Here is an 18,323-nt window from a genome sequence, read left to right on the forward strand (position 1 = left end):
GCAGCAGAGTGCTTTGCTATCCCTACCTGTGAGTCCTGCCACAAGAGCATAGCCCCAGCTTATCTGGGGAACCCTGGGACATTTGTGCAATTCCCCCCTCAGCAAGTTCCCCACTCCCCTGTGCAGCCCAAATGCCAGCTCTGCATCTCCCAAACATGAGAGATTAGACAGAATTTGCTTTGATTAGTTTTACTGCACTTTCAGTCAGCATTTAAAAGGAGTTGAGGTAAATGCTTTTGAAGGCCAGCTTAGTCACTCAGGCACCACTCAGCATCACTCCTATTTCAGGCTGCAGCTTCCCAGGGGCTCCCCTTGAGAGCAGCAGACACTCAACAATAACCCCAGAGCAGAACAGCCAGAAAATAGCAAGAGACATCATTTGGAAAACCATCTCAACTATCAGGATTATTTTTGCCTTGCAACCACAGACAAGGGCCTACAGCCAGAGCCCTGAAACACACTCCTGTTGCACTCAGGTGCTCTGGGTCAGGTAGAAGGATCCCCACAGATGAGGTAGGTTTTGGAGCCACTTTATTGCAGTACATCGATTTCATGCATTACAAGCATCTTCCTTTGCCTCAGCACAGCAGCCACAAGCACCACACACAGAACTGCCCCAGTTGCCACTGCAGCAAAGCCCAGAACCCAAGGGGCTGCAGCATGCACAGCCGCTCCTGTGGGAGGGAGAGGCCTCAGTTAGGACTCCCTCGCCCTGCGGTACAGGAACACCCTAGATTCTCTTTCCGTAGGAAAGATTTATACAAACCCCTTTCCCCAGCCTGGATACAGTGGGTCTACACACTTACCAAGGCCATTCGTGGCAGTTTCCCATCTTAGCTGATCCTGGAGGAGAATCACAGGGCCTTTGCTAGTGACATGGGAGATGCCCTCCTGGAGGTGATGTTCAGCACTCCTTTTACCCCCTACAGAACAGCAGGGATTTTAGGTGAGAAGATGTGGTCCTGAATATTTTGTTAGGCAGAGAGATCCTTGCCAAAACCTGCTCTGGCACAGGGAGCAGATGCTTTGTGTTCCCATTGCATTGCCTGCCACATTTTGTCCAACTCAGCTTCTTAGACAGCCAAAACTTCTCAAGTCAGTAAAAACAGGATTAAGAGCCCATTAAGGTCTCCGCTTCCTTAGCATGAGGGCAAGCACCCTTCCTCAGCAGAAAGGAGTGGAAAGTGTCCCCACAGAGCACTACCAGCAGAACTAGTCATTAGGGTCCGTGTCCTCATCCACCTTCTCCCCATTTGGAGACTAGACCCTTATTGTCCTTTTGGGTAGGGGAACAGTAAGGATAGGGCACTTACTGGCTCCAGCAGGACAGATGGTGGTACAGGATTCCTGTATCAACTGGTGGCACATTGAGGCACTGCAGTGCAGGTACACCTAGAAAGAAGGGGCCATGGCCTTGAATCAGAGATGTCTGGACAGGTGATATGCTGATCTCAAAAGTGAGATGGCAGTAGAACTGCCATGAATTGCTTCACCTACAAGCTTTAGCCTGGGAACCCTCTGTTACATGCTACCAGACAGCTTTGATACCTCTACCATACAGATTTCAAACTAGGGTCAGCTCTGGAGTTACAGCACTTTCCCCTGACACCTGGGATTAGCACAGCTGTCCAAACACCACTACACTGACCACTGCCTAGGCAGAGCTGCAACCAGCTTTAAGTACTGATCCCAACAGCACTGAGCAAGGAAGGCATGGTGAACTTCATATGACTCCTGCTCAGAAGTTCAATATTCAGAGCCCAGATGCTTCCTAGGTTCCTAGAGCTACTTCTAAAGAATTTTGGCCAAGCATTTGTTTAGAGAATACTTATTGGTGTGGCTAGACCATGCACACTAAGCCAGTTCAACAGAACAGCTTAGGCAGGCAGCAAGCTAGCACTTGTTCAGTCAGAGCCACCCTTGCAGTAGTTTCATTTTCTGCCACACTCCTCCAGAGAGGCATTTTACTACTACTTCATTCATCTCAGGTGAGAAAGAAGCTTTACAATAACCTCTACCCCTTCCATTTCAAGGGAGGATCTTTCCAACCTTCAGGAGCCCCTAGAAGGCCAAGAGTCTTACAGATAGAAAGTGGTTCTTATTGCTCACACTGTTGTTTGATCTCAAGAACATACTAGGCTCCCAGGACAGACTCTTACCAGCCCAGACAGCATCTGCAGGGAAGTAGAGTCCACAAATGTGAATGTGTAGAGGGCAAAACGCTGGTAATGAGAAGGGAACTGTAGTCCTGAGGCAGTACTGAGAGGCACCAGCTGTGTCTGGTAGTTGTCCCCTTTATAGGGACACCTGAGAAGAAAAGACCAGCAGTGAAGAAGTGTCAGGCACTACCCTAACCCAAAACTATCTACAAATCACTCACCCATCCACCAAGACTGGCCACTGTGGCTGTTGATGGGGATGAATACTTGGAGTGGCCCAGCAGTGCTGCAGGACAAGAACCAGGTCTGGGTCCATCCTCTGGAGGATCTGCACCTCCACATAGATGGGGTCTCTCAGAGCCTTCACCACAGGGTAGTCACTGTCAGTATAGTAGGATCTATAGCTTTCATCTGGATCAGAAGAAATGTACAAAAGTCATTTTGGATCAGGAATAGCCGTTAGACAGCCATGCCAGCAAGTCCTCAATGTGGCAGGTGAGAAGCAGTGCCAGGATTTGCCCATCAAGACTCCATTATCACCAGATAAGGAGACCTGAGCTCTGGCTCAAGAGGTGGTAGCAAGTCCTGCAGCCCTCCTACCCAAGGCAATGCGCATCTCCAAGGATAGAGGACCAGACTGGGACACAGCAGGGAGTGGCGGCAGTGTGAAGACCTGAACACTCATGGGGATGAAGTTCCCACTGACAGAATAACTGCAACGTACATGTAACCTGGTGAGACAAGAGAAGCTCAAGTCAGGCAGATAAGCCAAGGTTAGTGACATCCCTTTTTTCCCCAGCATCACAACCCACAATCTTTAGTTAGTCATATTGTCACAGCATTTCCAACACATGCTTTTAACTACTTAACTTCTCTCCACAGTGCAGACTTGCATCTGCGAAGTATTACTGATCAGTATCAGCTTTATTCCCACTAGCTGGAGATTTAACAGTCCCCAGCCTACTCTGGTACACCTGCTGCAAGTTCAGAACTTGTGACAAGCAGGAATTTCTCTAGGGATGCTTGGCACAGTGGCACCTGGCAATACCAGCCATAGAATGTTACCTGAAAGTGCTGTCCCTAGTGATGGAGCCAAGGTTCCCAGTCTTCACAGCTCTAGATGCCACCAACTCGTTCTCATATATGCCCTGATCTCCAGCTACCTGCAATGACAAACCAATCATTGAGGCTCCAGTAAAGTCAAGCTGGAGAACAGGGTTTGGCCTCTGAAAGTCTATAGGGTATCTGGAGATTTCCAAGTTGTGGCACTAAATAGCCAGAGCAACCACAGGTTGTTCCAGGTCTTCAGGCTCCTGCTATTCCAGCCTAGTGACCACTGCAGCTCTTACCTGAAAAGTAGTACCACAGGCAGAAAGCGGGAACCGGTACACAACAAACACATTGTTCCTCACTGCAGGAATGCAGCCAGCACTGTGTCCACTGGCCAGATGCACAGACTCCAGAATAATGGGTGGCAGAGTTGCATCCCGAGAGACTGCAATGGAGAACTGGCCGTCTGGTGTGCAATGAGCTGTGACTGGAGGAAAACACAATTCAGTCTTGAGCTCAGGGAAAAGGAGTAGGAAGGAGGTTAAGTCTCAAGCACCCCAGGAAAGAGAAAGGTAACAAGTTCTGCAAGTTCTCCTGCCCATAACCCTTACATCATGTGCCATGCACAGCATAATATAGGTGCAACCAACTCTGACTTGCATCCAATAGTAACGCTGTTGATCCTGGCCATAAAGCCAGGCCTATTGCAATACAGGATAAAAGGCTGGACATTTCAATGGGGCAGAGTATTCTCTACAGCCAAAAATGCAGCCTTAAGCCATTTGCATGACTGGTACACACCAGCCCCACTCCACCAGGGAAGTGAGGTATCCCAGTTATCAGCTTCTCCAGGATGCTGTTAGGACAGTTACTCACAAACTCTTACCTGTGTTACCATAGTAACAAGGCTTCACTCTGTCCCTAGGATTGTAGCAACAGCCTCTCTCTTCACACTCTCCCCAGCTTATAGGCATAGAGGCACAGGGCAGCCGATCTTGGCTGTCAACAGCAGAACAGACACTACTGCTTGGAGGATCCAGGGCTGGAAGAGACAGCAGGAGCTTACAGTAAGAACATAGGAGTAGGGGAAGACAGACACAGGGGACATGAGTGGAAAAGCATCCTGATGACTCTACATACAAAGTAAGGGAAAGTTCATACACTCAGGTGAGGGGTCAAATACACAGCATGGAGCTAGCCTGGAAGCCCACTGAGGGGCTACAGACTGGAGCATCATCTCATCAGAAGAGGTGACCTGCATTTCCCTGGAATAGGGACTCACCCTATAGTCATGTACAGGAAACATGACTGCAAGGGCTCAGCCAAGAGATGATGTTCTTGATTAACTGTGGTAGCTGGGAAAAGGACATTCTAGTACCCACAGCCTGGGGCTCAATCCGTGGACTTGCAAAGACTCCTGTGGTCAGAATATGGCCAGGAGATATCCACTTGCTCAGCCTGCAAAGTAAGCACAAGTTCCCAGCAAGCTGGTGGCTCCTATGCCTGAATAATTCTGAGTAGTCTTCTGTGCAGTACTGAGTCCCTAGACAGACAGTAGGGAGGCTGGAAGGGTAGAGAACAACCACCCAAAGGGAAGGGCATTCACAGCCACCAGACACAGGCAGGTGTTTAAAGAGATACCAGAGCCTTACCAGGAAGGTCCACAGGGCACCTGAGCAGCTTCTCTTCATGGAGAACCTTTTGCCCAGCAGCATTTGTCCCTTCAATCCCAACCAGCATGAAGTAGTTGCCCTCCTGGGGGAGAACCACACAGGTCAGGGCAGTCAAAGCAGCAGCCACCGCCCCAGCAGGACCCCTAAGGACACTCACCCACTCAAAGACATAGCAGCCAGTATAGGAGATGGACACTTTCCTGGAGCCATCTGGCATCCCAGATACCCAGAGACCACAGCTGGAATCATTCTGCACAGCATGTGCTTTCCCCTCTGTATCTAGGGGCAGAAGAGACAGCAGGAAGGGCCTAAACATCCCACAGAGAGGACTGGGACAGCTACAGCCCCACCTTTCTGTAGAAGACAGGGTCCCAGATAGCACTAGGGCCTGTGCCAGCCAAGAGCTGTAAAGAAACAAGGCTTCCAAGACTATCCAGATGCAGCACTTCACCCAAATGCTTGACTGCTGAGTCATATGGCCAGACCTCAGTTACACAAACACAGAAGTTGTTAGACAGCACTTCCCAACAAAACCAGCCCTTTTCTCCTCATTTCCACTATACCTGGCACCATGCAAAGATACAGCAATAAGAAAGTCTCTTGACATCATCCTCACTTACCCCAAGCAGTCAGTACAAGGGAAGCATTTTCCTCCCAGCCTGGGGGCAGGGTGAGCTGCAGGTTTCCTTGACCACAGGCCAGCATGGTGGGATCAGCAAAAAAGCCACCCTGAACCTCCATGACCAAAGCAAGAGGCCCAAGCAACTCCCAGAAGAATATAGCACTAAACAAGATCCCAGCCTGCCCTACTGCACCCATCCTGCTCTCCTGCTAAGGACCATAAAGCACCTGTCCCTAGCCTAGGCCTTTTAAATTGTGGGGCCACCTGGCATTGGAAAGAGCCAAGGTAGAAAATCCTGAAGTGGCCAGGTGGACCCAGCCCAGCATTTTAACATCTCCATTACCTTCACCTGGGCCTGGACCCATCACAGCTCTCTTGCATCCTTCAGAGAAAACCACAGATAGGAGCTGAACTTATGTCAAGAGATGGGTCCATATTCATATCGCAGAGATAAGAGGAGCTAATTTGTGCAATTTATTCTGGAGCTGTAGAAGGGACTTCAAGCCTTTTTTGTGACTCAGAGTTCTCCCCATCTACGGCCCATCCAGGAGACCCACTTGCTTTTTCCCCACGGACCCTGCTGGCTGCCCTGAGTGCTCATGAGGTGGCATGAGTGCAAACAGCTGTGTGTCTGCGTAAGATGCGGTGAGAGGAGAAGGGAAGGACAGAAGCACAAAAGGGAATGTACTCCCCTCTGAAAGACACACTATGTTCTTTTTCTCTTTTTAAAGGGAAACTGTTTCAAATCCTGGGCAGGGTGCTGTCACATAGCCACAGCTACCCCTCCACACCCACATGTAAACTAGGGGGCTCAGGGGGCTTTGCACATTTAAAAAGAGGTGATTCCTCTTAAACACTTCAGGTTGTGGACTACAAGCCTACCTGCAGTACAGGTTGTGGGGGGATAGCCGTAGGGGCACTGTTTCTCCGCTTTTGCAGGCCTGGCTGCTAGGGATATGATCATATGCTCTGTGGGACTCCATTCCCCTAAAGCCTTTTGTGGCTGGTGTTTCAGCAGAGCTCATGAAGCAAATATGCTTTCCCCACTCCCTGCCTGGGCACCAGGCAGTCATGGTGGAGAGGCACTAGGGGAAAACATCTGGACTTTGGCAGGGAGGATCCACGTCTGTAGAAACTGCATCAAGAAAGATTGCTCAAATTTCACAGCTGCTGGGAGACACTAAATGCGTCTTTTGACTCACTGGTACCTGTTGTTTATTGGGTAAAGAAAAACAAATAAACTAAGTACTTCGGAGTCTTTTTAGAGAGAGAGTTTTCATTACACTTTAACCTAGTGATACTTTGCTCATGCTGATAGGAACAATATCTATAGATACCAGAAGAATAACTAACTATATTCGAAACAACAGTGGGAGTGGTGTAGATTCACAACAGCAATACCTGTACTGAGAAGTGTTTCATATAAGTGCTCTTTCTTCTCTACACACACACACACACACACACTTGACAGCTATGTTGGATGACGTGGAGATGGGAGGAAAGTGAAACGAGCCTGAAATTCATGCAGCTGAAATACTCTGTCTGGAAGAAGCTGTTGTTAGAGGCAGTGGAAAGCAGCTTGACTGAGAGGAAACATGCAGGTCTCTCTTTCTCACAAACCTTTTCCTTGTCCATTTGTTAGTTACCACACATTACAATAATGACTGAATTGTAAACACCAATTTAACTAGCACTCAAGACTACCACAAATAGAACATATACAGGGTGAAGGCAGACAAGCAAATATCTGTTTGGCCACTAATCTGAAGCTGACCAAGGCTGCAGCAAGCTAAAACCTTCCTGAGATGTCTATCGGGAAAATCCTCTCCTCCTAACAATTTTTTTCTTCAAGGCAATGAAAAGCGGTGAGAGAATATTGCCATAGTATTCATCACCATGGGGCCTCTGCCCAGGAGAGCCTTTGGGAACTCTCCCATTGCAACTGAAAGAGAGGTGCACGATGCTACCGTATCCCCATGGTTTGAGACACCAAGTCCTGGAGATAATCTCCTCACCTTCTCTCTGAATAAAAGGGTCCTCCCCCAATCTCTTGGAAGACCAGAGCCAAGGTTATGACCTGAAGCATTAGAAAGCACCTTGCACAGTTCAGACTAGGGAGAGCACATAGCTGGGGCACTATCAGATTGTTGGTTTATATCTTAGTCACCTTGTGGAGCTGTTGCCGGTGCTTGTATCTCTGACCCAGCCTGGCAAATGACACCTGTGAGGCTGGGGACTGGAGTCATAGACAAACTGGCAGTGTAAGCATTATTCTGAGCTATAGAAAGCTCTCTGGGGACCTGTGGAATGAAAAGGAGGGCTCAAACAATACCTGCTACCAAGAAGTGCCAGGAAAAAGAGCAGAAAAGGCCCCATGCATTGTGGGACTGCCACTAGTGAGATTCCTGTATGCCTGGCTTGTACCATACCTGGTATGTGGTAAAGTGGTGCAAAATACCTGTGCACAGAGGTGTACTTCAGCCAGCATACTTACCCCCAGAAGCTGAACAGCATCTGTGGACAGGAGGCATACCCACGCCAACTGCCCCTCAGAAGAGGGGCGCTGGCTGCACAGTCAGGTGGGAGCAGCATTTGGCACTGTCACCTTCTGAACCAAAATCCCAAAAGAAAAGAAGGGAACAGCAAGCCTGCAGGTAATTCTACATGATGATGACAGATTTTTTGAAGCTTGACATTTATTTTGGAAACAAAGAAGCAAAGCGGATACTATATTATTTTGCTCAGGCTAAACAACACTGTTAGTCTTTTCTTTGAATATCCCTAATACCTGCCTCTGATGAACTTAAAACCAAAGCTCCTGGAAAGGTGGATAGAGGGGCTTTGAGTCCAGCTTTCCTGAGCCTTCACATGGACAGATAGGACAGAGCAGACCTTCCTGTTCTGGGCTTCTGCAAACAGAAATCAGTATTCAGAAAACTGCTGGACACTAATGTGATGTGAAAAGAGCCACACCTTCCCACAGGTGGAGGTCTGACTGACTAGCCACATGAGTTTTCCTGCCTTTTAAATCCCCTGTGAGTCTGCCAGAGTGGTGGGAATACTTGTCCCAGTAAAAAGGAGAAATCTTGAAAGGGTTCCTTGTTCCAAGACTTTTGCCAACAATAAGGCACAAACTGTGAGGCAGAGCTGAGAAGTGACCCCTTATCTCCATACACAAGGGGGCTTTACAGGGAGAGAGGTCAAGTCATGAACTGGGAATAGAGAGATCTCATTAAGCAATGCAAACTCCCATGAACTCCACTTTCCCTGTCCAGAAATCCCTACAATTGTGTAACTTCCACACAATGCCCTGGCAAGGTCTGAGCTGATGCAACAGTTCAGAGCAGCAGATCAGAAACTAGACTGAACTTGCTGATTCACCAACGTACTGGCCGACAGATCTTTAATAAGCAATGAAATGAGGTTAGAATGATAATAAGCAAAGTTCACGAGCAAAGAACATGAACAGTAGACATCAACAGTAAAATAAGAACCTGCGCACATCAGCTTCCAGCAGTACCTTTGGCTTCTTTAGTCATTGCAACTCCAAGGACTAGGTCTCAGTCTGCACTGACCTCTACTCAGCCCCTCACAAATTCAGCTCTGTCTCAGGGTGGGAAGTCGTTCCCCAGAGATCCTTTCAAGCTCTTGATTTCTCTCATCTCTATCTGCTTCTCTCACTCTTTCGCTCCTGCACAGGAGCTTGAAGGGCTCAGAGTCCCACCATCTAATCCTCATTTTGTATTTTTCTCTCTCCCGTCATACCCATTCTTCACAAAATCACAGAATCACAGAATGGTAGAGGTTGGAAGGGACCTTAAGAGATCATCTCTCCCAATCTAGGGGCAGGGTGAGCTGCAGGTTTCATCTATCATCTATCCCCCTGGGCAGGTTGCCCAGGACCCTGTCCAGGTGGCTTTTGAATACCTCCAAGGAGACTCCACTACCTCTCTGCGCAACTTGTTCCAGTGCTCTGTCACCCTCACAGTAAAGAAGTTTTTCCATATGTCCAGAGGGAACTTCTTGTATTTCAATTTGTGCCCATTGCCTCTTGTTCTGTTACTGGGCATGACTGGGAAGAGTCTGGCCCCATCCTCTTTACACCCTCCCTTCAGATATTTATACACATTGATAAGACACCCCCCCTCAGTCTTCTCTTCTCCACACTGAACAGTCCCAGCTCTCTCAGTCTTTCCTCAAAGGAGAGCTGCTCCAGTTCATTAATCATCTTAGCAGCCCTACACTAGACTTGCTCCAGTAGCTCCACATCTTTCTTGTACTGGGGAGCCCAGAATTGGACACAGTACTCCAATTGTGGTCTCACCAGGGCTGAGTAGAGGGGAAGGGTTGCCTCCCTTGACCTGCTGGCAATACACAGCCCAGGATACCACTGGCTTTCTTTGCCATGAGGGTACATTGTTGTCTCATGGCCAACTTGTTGTCCACCAGGATTCCCAGGTCCTTCTCTGCAGAGCTGTTCTCTAGCGGGTCAGCCTCCAGCCTGTACTGGTGCATGAGGTTATTTCTCCCTAGGTGCAGGACTCTGCACTTGCCTTTGTTGAACTTCATGAGGTTCCTCTCTACCCACCTCTCCAGCCTGTCAAAGTCCTGTGAATGGCAGCACAGCCATCAAACCATCAAATCATCAGCAAACTTGCTGAGGGTGCACTCTGTCCCTTCATCCAGGCAATTGATGAATAAGTTGAACAGGACCCAGTATTGACCCCTGGGGTACACTGCTAGCTACAGGCCTCCAACCAGACTTTGTGCCACTGATCACAACCTTCTGAGCTCTGCCATTCAGCCGGTTTTCAATCCACCTCACAGTCTGCTCATCTAGCCCATACTTCCTCAGATTCCCTATGAGGATGTTACGGGAGACAGTGTCGAAAGCCTTACCAGAGTCAAGGTAGACAACATCCACTGCTCTCCCCTCATCTACCCAGCCAGTCATTTTATCATAGAAGGCTATCAGGTTGCTGAAGCATGATTTCCCCTCCATGAATCCATGCTGACTGCTCTTGATCACCTTCTTATCCTTCATATGATTAGAAATGGTATCCAAGATTATCCGCTACCTCACCTTTCCAGGGAGCAAAGTGAGGCTGACTGGCCTGTAGTTCCCTGGGGCCTCTTTCTTGTCCTTTTTGAAGACTGCAGTGACGTTTGCTTTCTTCCAGCTCTCAGGCACCTCTCCTGATCTCCATAACCTTTCAAAGATGGTGGGCTTGCAATAATATCTGCCAGCTCCCTCAGCACTCGTGGATGTATCCTATCAGGGCCCACGGACCTGTGTACGTCCAGTTTGCTTACATGATCCCTAACGCCATCCTCCACCACCAAGGGAAATCTTCCTTACTCCTAACTTTCTCCCTGGTACTTATCTATTACAAGTAAGCAATGACATGTATGGAGACCTTTCTGTCCTCACCAGGTGAATATTTAATACTTTCCTCTGTTCTGAGGCCACACATCCCTAGGGAGAGAGACTGAGGCAATTGCTGTGCACACAGGACGACATACTAATATATTCAGCCCATCACAAATGGTGTGAACATCAGTAATAGTGTCAAAAGGACTTCAGGAACAATCAAGAATATTGAGAATATTAGAGTATCAGATATACTGATATTGAGAATATTATTCAGTATTGATCATATCAGTTCTCAGTAGGGTGATTGGTCTTTGATTGTTCCTGAAGTCCTTCTGAACAATCAAGGATGGCTCATCCCTCTGAAAAGAACAGAAAATCCAAATGGCACTGAAGTATGTGGAAGATATTTCAACATAACTGAATTTTTTGAGAGCCCTTGGTAACTGGAATGCTGATCTCAAATTATGAACTCTTTAACTATGGCCTTTTCATGAAGCATACTCCATTTTTTTATATTTTATGAAGTCACTATGAAGTTCTCAACCTCTATTGACCTCTGCAATTGCTTGATACAAGGGACAGCTTTAATGACCAATAAACACTGAGAGCAGTTCAGTCCTCGTTTCATAACACAGGGCAAGCTAGCAAATGATTGACTCATAATATTGACTAATGCAGCCTGGTGTTGTGTTAACACAGAATTCTTCAGTATATAAGCTCTGCAGCCAGACTCACTTATGCCTGAGCCTCAGAAACCCACCTCCACCTGGCAAATGGAACTCCTGGGAGCAACAGGCGCTGTCCTCCTGGTTTGCATTGCTTGCCTGATCTCTTTCACAGCATGGAGAAAGAGGTCTGGAAAGGGGAAGATGCCTCCTGGACCAGTTCCCATTCCCATTCTAGGGAACATGCTGCAGGTGAAACCAAAGGACTTGGCCAAAACCCTCCAGAAGGTAAGGCCACTTTCTTTTGCTCACTCACTTTCTTCTGCAGGCAGGAAATATGTGAGCCCAGTGCACTGGGAGAAACAGTGGCCACAGCCTGATGAACGCCAACCCCAGAGGGGGACAACAGCTCTGCGTATCTCAGCTGCCAGCCCATACCGCTGTAACCCTTGTTTTTGAGTGCCTGATGGCTGCGAAACCTTTCCACACCCATAACTGTCATGGGAGGGCCAGATCTTGAAATTCCTGGTCTCTGAGAACATATTGCCTGCAGAAGGATATGGCAGCAAGGCCACTTTCTGACTCCTCCTGCCCACCTGCTCCATGGCCATGTTCTCTTTTGTATTTTGACAGCTCGGTGAAAAGTATGGGCCAGTGTTCACAGTGCATATGGGCTCAGAGCCTGTGGTGGTGCTGCATGGACATGATGTGGTGAAAGAAGCCTTGATTGATCGTGCGGACGAGTTTACTTCCAGAGGACACATGCCAATAGGAGACAGGGCTAACAATGGATTAGGTATGTTTACTGGCCGCGTTCCTTTTGAGGAGAAGAGAAGGGCTGAGGACAAGGCAGGCAGAGACAGGGGCTGGAGTGAACTGTGCACAAGGGGAGGCTGAGGGAACTGGCTCGGTCTAGCCTGGAGAAGGGAAGGCAGAGCGAGGTGTAGTTGCTGGCTTCCACTGTTTAGGGAGGGGAACAGAGAAATGGAGCCAGACTCCTTTCAGCGATGCGCAGTGAAAGGGCAAGGCAACGGCCACAGGCTGCAGCAAGGGAAAGTCTGCATGGTTACAAGGAATGATATGTTCACACTGAGGGTGGATACGTGATGGAAAAGGTCAAAAACAGGAGGTTGAACTACATGACCTCCAGAGGTCTCCTCCACAGTGAAGTACTCTGTGATGCTACTCTGTAGGCACTCTCCTGGAAGATAGGATTCACTGTCACTGTGAGTCTCCATTCATCTCATGTCCAGCACACCCAGCCAGGCCTTCCCCCTTTCTTCTTCTTCTGCAGGCATTATTTTCAGCAACAATGAGGGGTGGTTACAAGTCCGACGATTTGCTCTCACTACTCTGCGCAACTTCGGGATGGGGAAGAGGAGCATTGAGGAGAGGATCCAAGAGGAAGCTGACTACTTGCTGGAAGAGATCACCAAAACAAAGGGTACGGTTTATTCTTCACATACCTTATGTTTGCTAAGAAGGACTGCATTAAGTGGGCATTGCTGGTGCACAGTCAAATGCAGGAATTAAGGTTACTCATGTTCTTAGCTTGGAATTCAGGTTCCAGTGCATTTGGTCCATGTAAGAATGGCCCCTCATTGTAAAGCAACAAATAATTCCATGATTACTTACTACTATTTTTGGAGGACACAAAAGTCACAGGTTTTGCTTTTTTATTTTTTGGTAACTTTTGTGAACTTGCAGGAATGCCATTTGACCCGACCTCCATGCTGAGCTGTTCTGTCTCCAATGTCATATGCTCCATCATCTTTGGGAACCGATACGACTATAAAGACAAGAAGTTCCAGGCCTTGACGAAGAACATGAACAACATCTTTGAGATGATGAACTCCCACTGGGGACAGGTACATTCAGCAGCCATTTCACAGTGGTGATAAAATTCCAGGGGAGCAGGAGGCTTCTTTCTCAGTGAAGTCCCATTTCAGTCTTCAAACTAGGACCCAACAGTGCACACACTTTCTTCGCTCCACTGCACAGGAGGGAATTCACTCTAGAGCAAGAAGATCCCTCACCAACCAAGCTGGCTTTGCTAGCTAGATGTAGCCTACCCCTAGTCCTGACCACCCTTCCTCTCCACTTCTGAGATTCCTACTACTACCAAGCAAGCCCCCATCTCTCTGTCAGACTGTCCAGGCCTCACTACCCCTCTGACTGGCTCAGTCAAGAGGGTTGTGGCCTTTTGCTAATTCCAAATGATGGGGAAGTGGTCATACTGAGGACTTTCCTGGTCTTTTCAGCTCTACCAGATGTTCCCAAAGATCCTGGATTACTTGCCTGGACCTCACAACAAAATATTCACAGAATTTGATACTCTAAAAGCCTTTGTGTCAGAGGAGGTGAAGACTCACCAAGCTTCCCTAGATCCTAGCTCCCCTCGGGATTTCATAGACTGCTTCCTCAGCAAAATGCAGGAGGTAAGGAGAGAGCATGCAGCCCCATCTAATCCCCAAGCACACCTACACTGACCCCCTCTTCTCTCCCAAGTCATATAGACATTGGGCTGACTCCTTCCCTGTGCTGGGCCCTGAAAGCTGGTCTGTGCACTGGGAGAGCACCAAAAACATCTCAGATGTCACCTCTGTTGGGGCACAGAGCTCTGGGTCTGCCCACTCACTGGCCACTGCCTGCAGCTCCTTGGACATCAGGACCCACATCTGCTTTCACCAAAGCACAGAGACATTTGCAGTCTGTTCTTGCAGTTCTTTGGCTGGAAAGCAGTTGGCACAGTAGGGGCAAATGGGCAGCTAGTTGTCATATGGTGCACAGCTTGAAAGGAGGCTGCTCTGGGGGTCCAGGTTACTACACAGAGATAGCATTGTAATGTTCCAGCTGACTGCTGCACCTCAGTAGAGAAACACAACAGCTCTGGGTGGAAAAGAAGGCCTGGACGGATACAAGAGCAAGCCATATTTCTCAGCTCAGCCAGAGAAACAGCCTAACCTTTTTCCTAGGAGAAGGAGCGCGCCAATTCCCATTTCCACTTGAAGAACCTTGTAACCAGTGCCTTTGACTTGTTCATTGCTGGAACTGAGACAACTAGCACCACCATAAGATATGGACTTCTGCTTCTTCTCAAATACCCCAAAATACAAGGTATCAGTCTGTGACCTGCTCCCCTCCAGCCATTCCTCTGGGCTGGGCTCAAGTCTAACACCACTTTCTTCTCCGCACTTTTCTCCTCCCTCTCACATTCTCCACCCAAACAGGGAAAGTCCTTGTACCCTCATTCCCCAGGGTGGGCTTTAGTGGACCACTCAGCTTCCCTGGCATCAACAGCAGCAGCACCTCTGGAGAGCCTGAGACTTGGCTCCATCCACATCTTTATCTTGCACTACTCCTATTTAGCTGAGTCACCAGGAGGGCACTCTTTGCAATAGGCTGCAGTGGAGCTGCATTGTGGGCAACGCCAAAACCAGTGCTAGTGCTCCTGGGGGCTGTGATGTCCTAGAAAAGCAGTGGGGATCTGGACAACTTGGGGCAATCTCTTTGGGTAGGCTTGGTTTAATTCACCCATCTGATAGTCTGTGCCTTTCATGACAGAGAAAGTTCAGGAAGAGATCGACCAGGTGGTGGGACGATCACGGAGACCCTGTGTGGCCGACCGGACCCAGATGCCCTACACAGATGCTGTGGTCCATGAAATCCAGCGCTTCATCACCCTCGTCCCCTTGAGTCTTCCTCATGCTGTGACCAAAGACACCCGCTTCAGAGAGTATGTAATTCCCAAGGTTAGTTGATATGTTACATCTTCTGGGTGACTGTGTACAGCAGGTGAATAGCAACACACATGCTGTGAGATGCTTTGATTTTCAGCTATCTGTGTAAAATGAAAAGGTAGGACTCAGGGAACTACTCAGCTTTTAGCAGAGGGCTCTGTGTGATCAGTTCTGGAAGACTTAATCCCACCCTACATCAGCGGCTGTTCAGGAAGGAGGAAGGAGGAGGATCATCGTAGGAGGAATTTGTCAGGAAAGAGGAAGAGCTTCATTTCCACAGCTGCATGGGCTTTTGCTTTCGGGGGCTGACAGAAAAGAAGGAACATAATCATCTACAAGCTCATTATGGTGAAACGTTAAGAAAGAGGATGAATTAGGTAGGGTGGCCCAAAAGGTCAACAGCTAGGAGAGGATACAAGGGATGAAACAGAGAGGGAATATTCTAGAAGAGCAGTCAGAACAACTGTCCTTGCTGAGAGATCTAGTAGGCCCTCCCTAACTCTGCCCCAGGAGGTGCTTGAAGGGAAATTGAAGGCATCGATAGCAATGTGCTGGAAATTTCATCCTTACTTTGGCAGGCAGATTACAAGACGTAACTCACCTCTCCTTTATGTTCTACTCTTCTTGTGTTATCGCAGGGGACCACAATCTTTCCCCTTCTCAGTTCTGTCCTCCATGACAGTAAAGAGTTTGCAAACCCAGAAGAGTTTAACCCTGGACATTTCTTGAATGACAACGGCACCTTTAAGAAGAGCGAGTTCTTCATGCCATTCTCAGCAGGTAAAGCACATGCTTCCTCTTCTGATTCCTCTCTCAGAAGCTGCCAACCTCCTCCTCTGGAAACCAGCTTCCCTTTCCTCACATGCCTGCATACTCCTTGCTCTCTCTCAGCTTCGTCCCTCCAGAGCTTCCTCAGGACTCAAAGCTCTCTGCATAACTCCCAGCTGCTCCCTTCCCCAGGTGCATCTCCCATCTTGTAGAGGGCCCAGTGGCTTCTCAAACCTCGCCCTGGGAGCTCCTAATGTAATGACGTGAATGGTACCCATTCCCACTTCCTCAAAAAACTGTGCTACATGACCGCTAACCTCTTTCTTGATCAATCTTTCTTTCTACGGTAAGTCCACTTTTCCCCAGTCCATCTTAAATACCTCTCAGGCTATATGCAACCACTCACTTACCAACCCTCTGCTTTCTCACCTGCTCTTTATGTCACCTTGCTCCCTCTCATCCTGCCTCCTACAACGCTTCCTCTGTGCTCAAGGCTTCTCCTGCTCAGGTTCTTCTTTCACACACCCGAGCAAACTACCAACTGGGGTCTAGTCTTTCTCCAACAAACCGTTCCCTCGCAAAAGTTCTCTATAATACTCACAGTCACATCACTGCCACGGCTGTATCTGATAAAAAATGCTGTGTAACACATCTGCATAGTACAAACTCCAGTCCACTCTGCAACATCTGTTCAGCAATATTTGTTGTTTTACTTCCAGGGAAGCGAATATGCCCTGGAGAGGGCCTGGCACGCATGGAGATATTCTTAATCTTATCCATCATCTTGCAAAACTTTACCTTGAAGCCTGTTGTCGATCCCCAGGAACTCAGCATAGCCCCAACATTGAGTGGAACAGGAAATGTACCTCCTGTTTACCAGCTCCGTGCTCTCCCTCGCTAAAGGATTCAAAACCTCTCTCCACTGTGTCCTGAGCTTGGCTATTCCCTTACATCTCTCTTACTAAAACCAATGGTAGCAACATTGGCACACCTTTCCAAAGCCTCCAGGAAGGCAACCCACAGATAAAATACCAGATAGTTCAAGTACAAGTGCATGCACAGAATATACAGATGCTTTCAAAGACTCCTGGGATTACTCCGTCACATCACAGGGAGGCTCTAGGCAATATCAGAGCCTATTGCAATGACGCACTGTTCACTTGCTCACTGAGCACAGTGGCTGCATCGAATGGCTGATTTGTTCAAGAACGCAGCTTCCATGGATGGCCATGACTTGCTTCTCCTGCAATATGTGTCCAACAAAGAGCAGTGTGCCCTGTGGACAGATGGTTCCACAGGTGCTGTGTACATTAATGACCAAATAAAAGAAAATTCTCCTTGACAGGATTCAAGCTGGTACTTTCTTTGGGTTGGGGTGGCTCCTGCTGCTACTGCTCCACTGTAGAGTGGGCCCATAGCTCCTGTGGCCAGAGCAATCCCCCAGTGTGCTGCAGGAAGGGTTGTCACTCTCTCAGCAAGGGCCCTGCCTGGCTCAGCCACTGTGTCTACTGCTGCTGCCAGTAAGGAGCCCTCAGCCTGGTGCAGGGCACTACCATTCAGGTAGGCTCACAGTGTGCAAAGGGAAGGCTCTCCTGAACCTAACTAGCCTGGGGGCTTTTGACAGCCTTGGCTGCCATCTTTGTGGCTAGGAGCATTTTGGGGCTGTGACTGCTGTTCCTGCTGCCCTTGGCCAGATGAAGGATGGCTGCAGCCACCTCTCCTGGAGAGCGCTCCTTCCCAGTTTGGTGGCTGGAGCTCTGGTTCCCTTCAATGCTGCCTGCCTCAGTGGGACTTCAGGCTGCTCCTGGGGGCTGTCCTCATTTCTTGGGTGCTCTGTACCCCTAGCCTTTCCACAAATCCTGAGCACATTCCCTATCACTTCTCTCTGTCCTCCTCCCACCATCTCCTCTGTGCCTTATGCTCTCACTGAAGCATTTGCCAAAACAATCCTGCCTGTCACAGTGGCCACTCAGCACCTCCATATGAATCAACATGTGTGCTAGGACATGAAACCCTCAGCAAACCCCAGCAACCAGCAGTGACTCAAGGTGGCCTCCTCAAAACAAGCCAACATTTATTCATCTCCTGGAGAACAGTGCACTCCATCCCAAATGGGCACCAGTTCCCTCTCATCTTACCGAGCCATCTACCCTGATTCTTGGTCACTTCAGGCTCACACCTGGTGCCCCAAAGGAATGCCCTCCCAAGACTGCAGAGGTCATTTCTCTGGATAGTGTCTCTGCCAAAATCTAAAGAGGGTGCTCCTACCCCA

The 18,323-nt window shown here is 48.6% G+C and overlaps 2 protein-coding genes across 2 annotated transcripts; one reads left to right on the forward strand and one right to left on the reverse strand.

Annotated features, from left to right (window-relative positions):
* Positions 1–499: 499 nt before the first annotated feature.
* ZP4 (zona pellucida glycoprotein 4) lies at positions 500–5,754 on the reverse strand. The gene is made up of 12 exons (XM_026094957.2): positions 5,503–5,754; positions 5,040–5,161; positions 4,862–4,964; positions 4,096–4,251; positions 3,509–3,696; positions 3,225–3,322; positions 2,760–2,890; positions 2,381–2,570; positions 2,160–2,307; positions 1,314–1,392; positions 807–923; positions 500–674 (listed from the first exon to the last, which is right to left on the reverse strand). The coding sequence occupies exons 1-12, from the start codon at positions 5,699–5,701 to the stop codon at positions 532–534; spliced, it is 1,674 nt and encodes a 557-aa protein (XP_025950742.2). The 5' UTR covers positions 5,702–5,754; the 3' UTR covers positions 500–531.
* A 5,838-nt stretch (positions 5,755–11,592) lies between these two features.
* Positions 11,593–17,393, forward strand: LOC112980237 (cytochrome P450 2C19-like). The gene is made up of 9 exons (XM_026094944.2): positions 11,593–11,831; positions 12,177–12,339; positions 12,838–12,987; positions 13,251–13,411; positions 13,805–13,981; positions 14,519–14,660; positions 15,108–15,295; positions 15,922–16,063; positions 16,771–17,393. Exons 1-9 carry the CDS (start codon positions 11,616–11,618, stop codon positions 16,950–16,952), a joined length of 1,521 nt encoding a protein of 506 aa, XP_025950729.1. The 5' UTR covers positions 11,593–11,615; the 3' UTR covers positions 16,953–17,393.
* The last annotated feature ends 930 nt before the right edge of the window (positions 17,394–18,323 follow it).

This window comes from Dromaius novaehollandiae, chromosome 6, assembly GCF_036370855.1.
Source record: "Dromaius novaehollandiae isolate bDroNov1 chromosome 6, bDroNov1.hap1, whole genome shotgun sequence".
Classification (NCBI taxonomy): Eukaryota; Metazoa; Chordata; class Aves; order Casuariiformes; family Dromaiidae; genus Dromaius; species Dromaius novaehollandiae.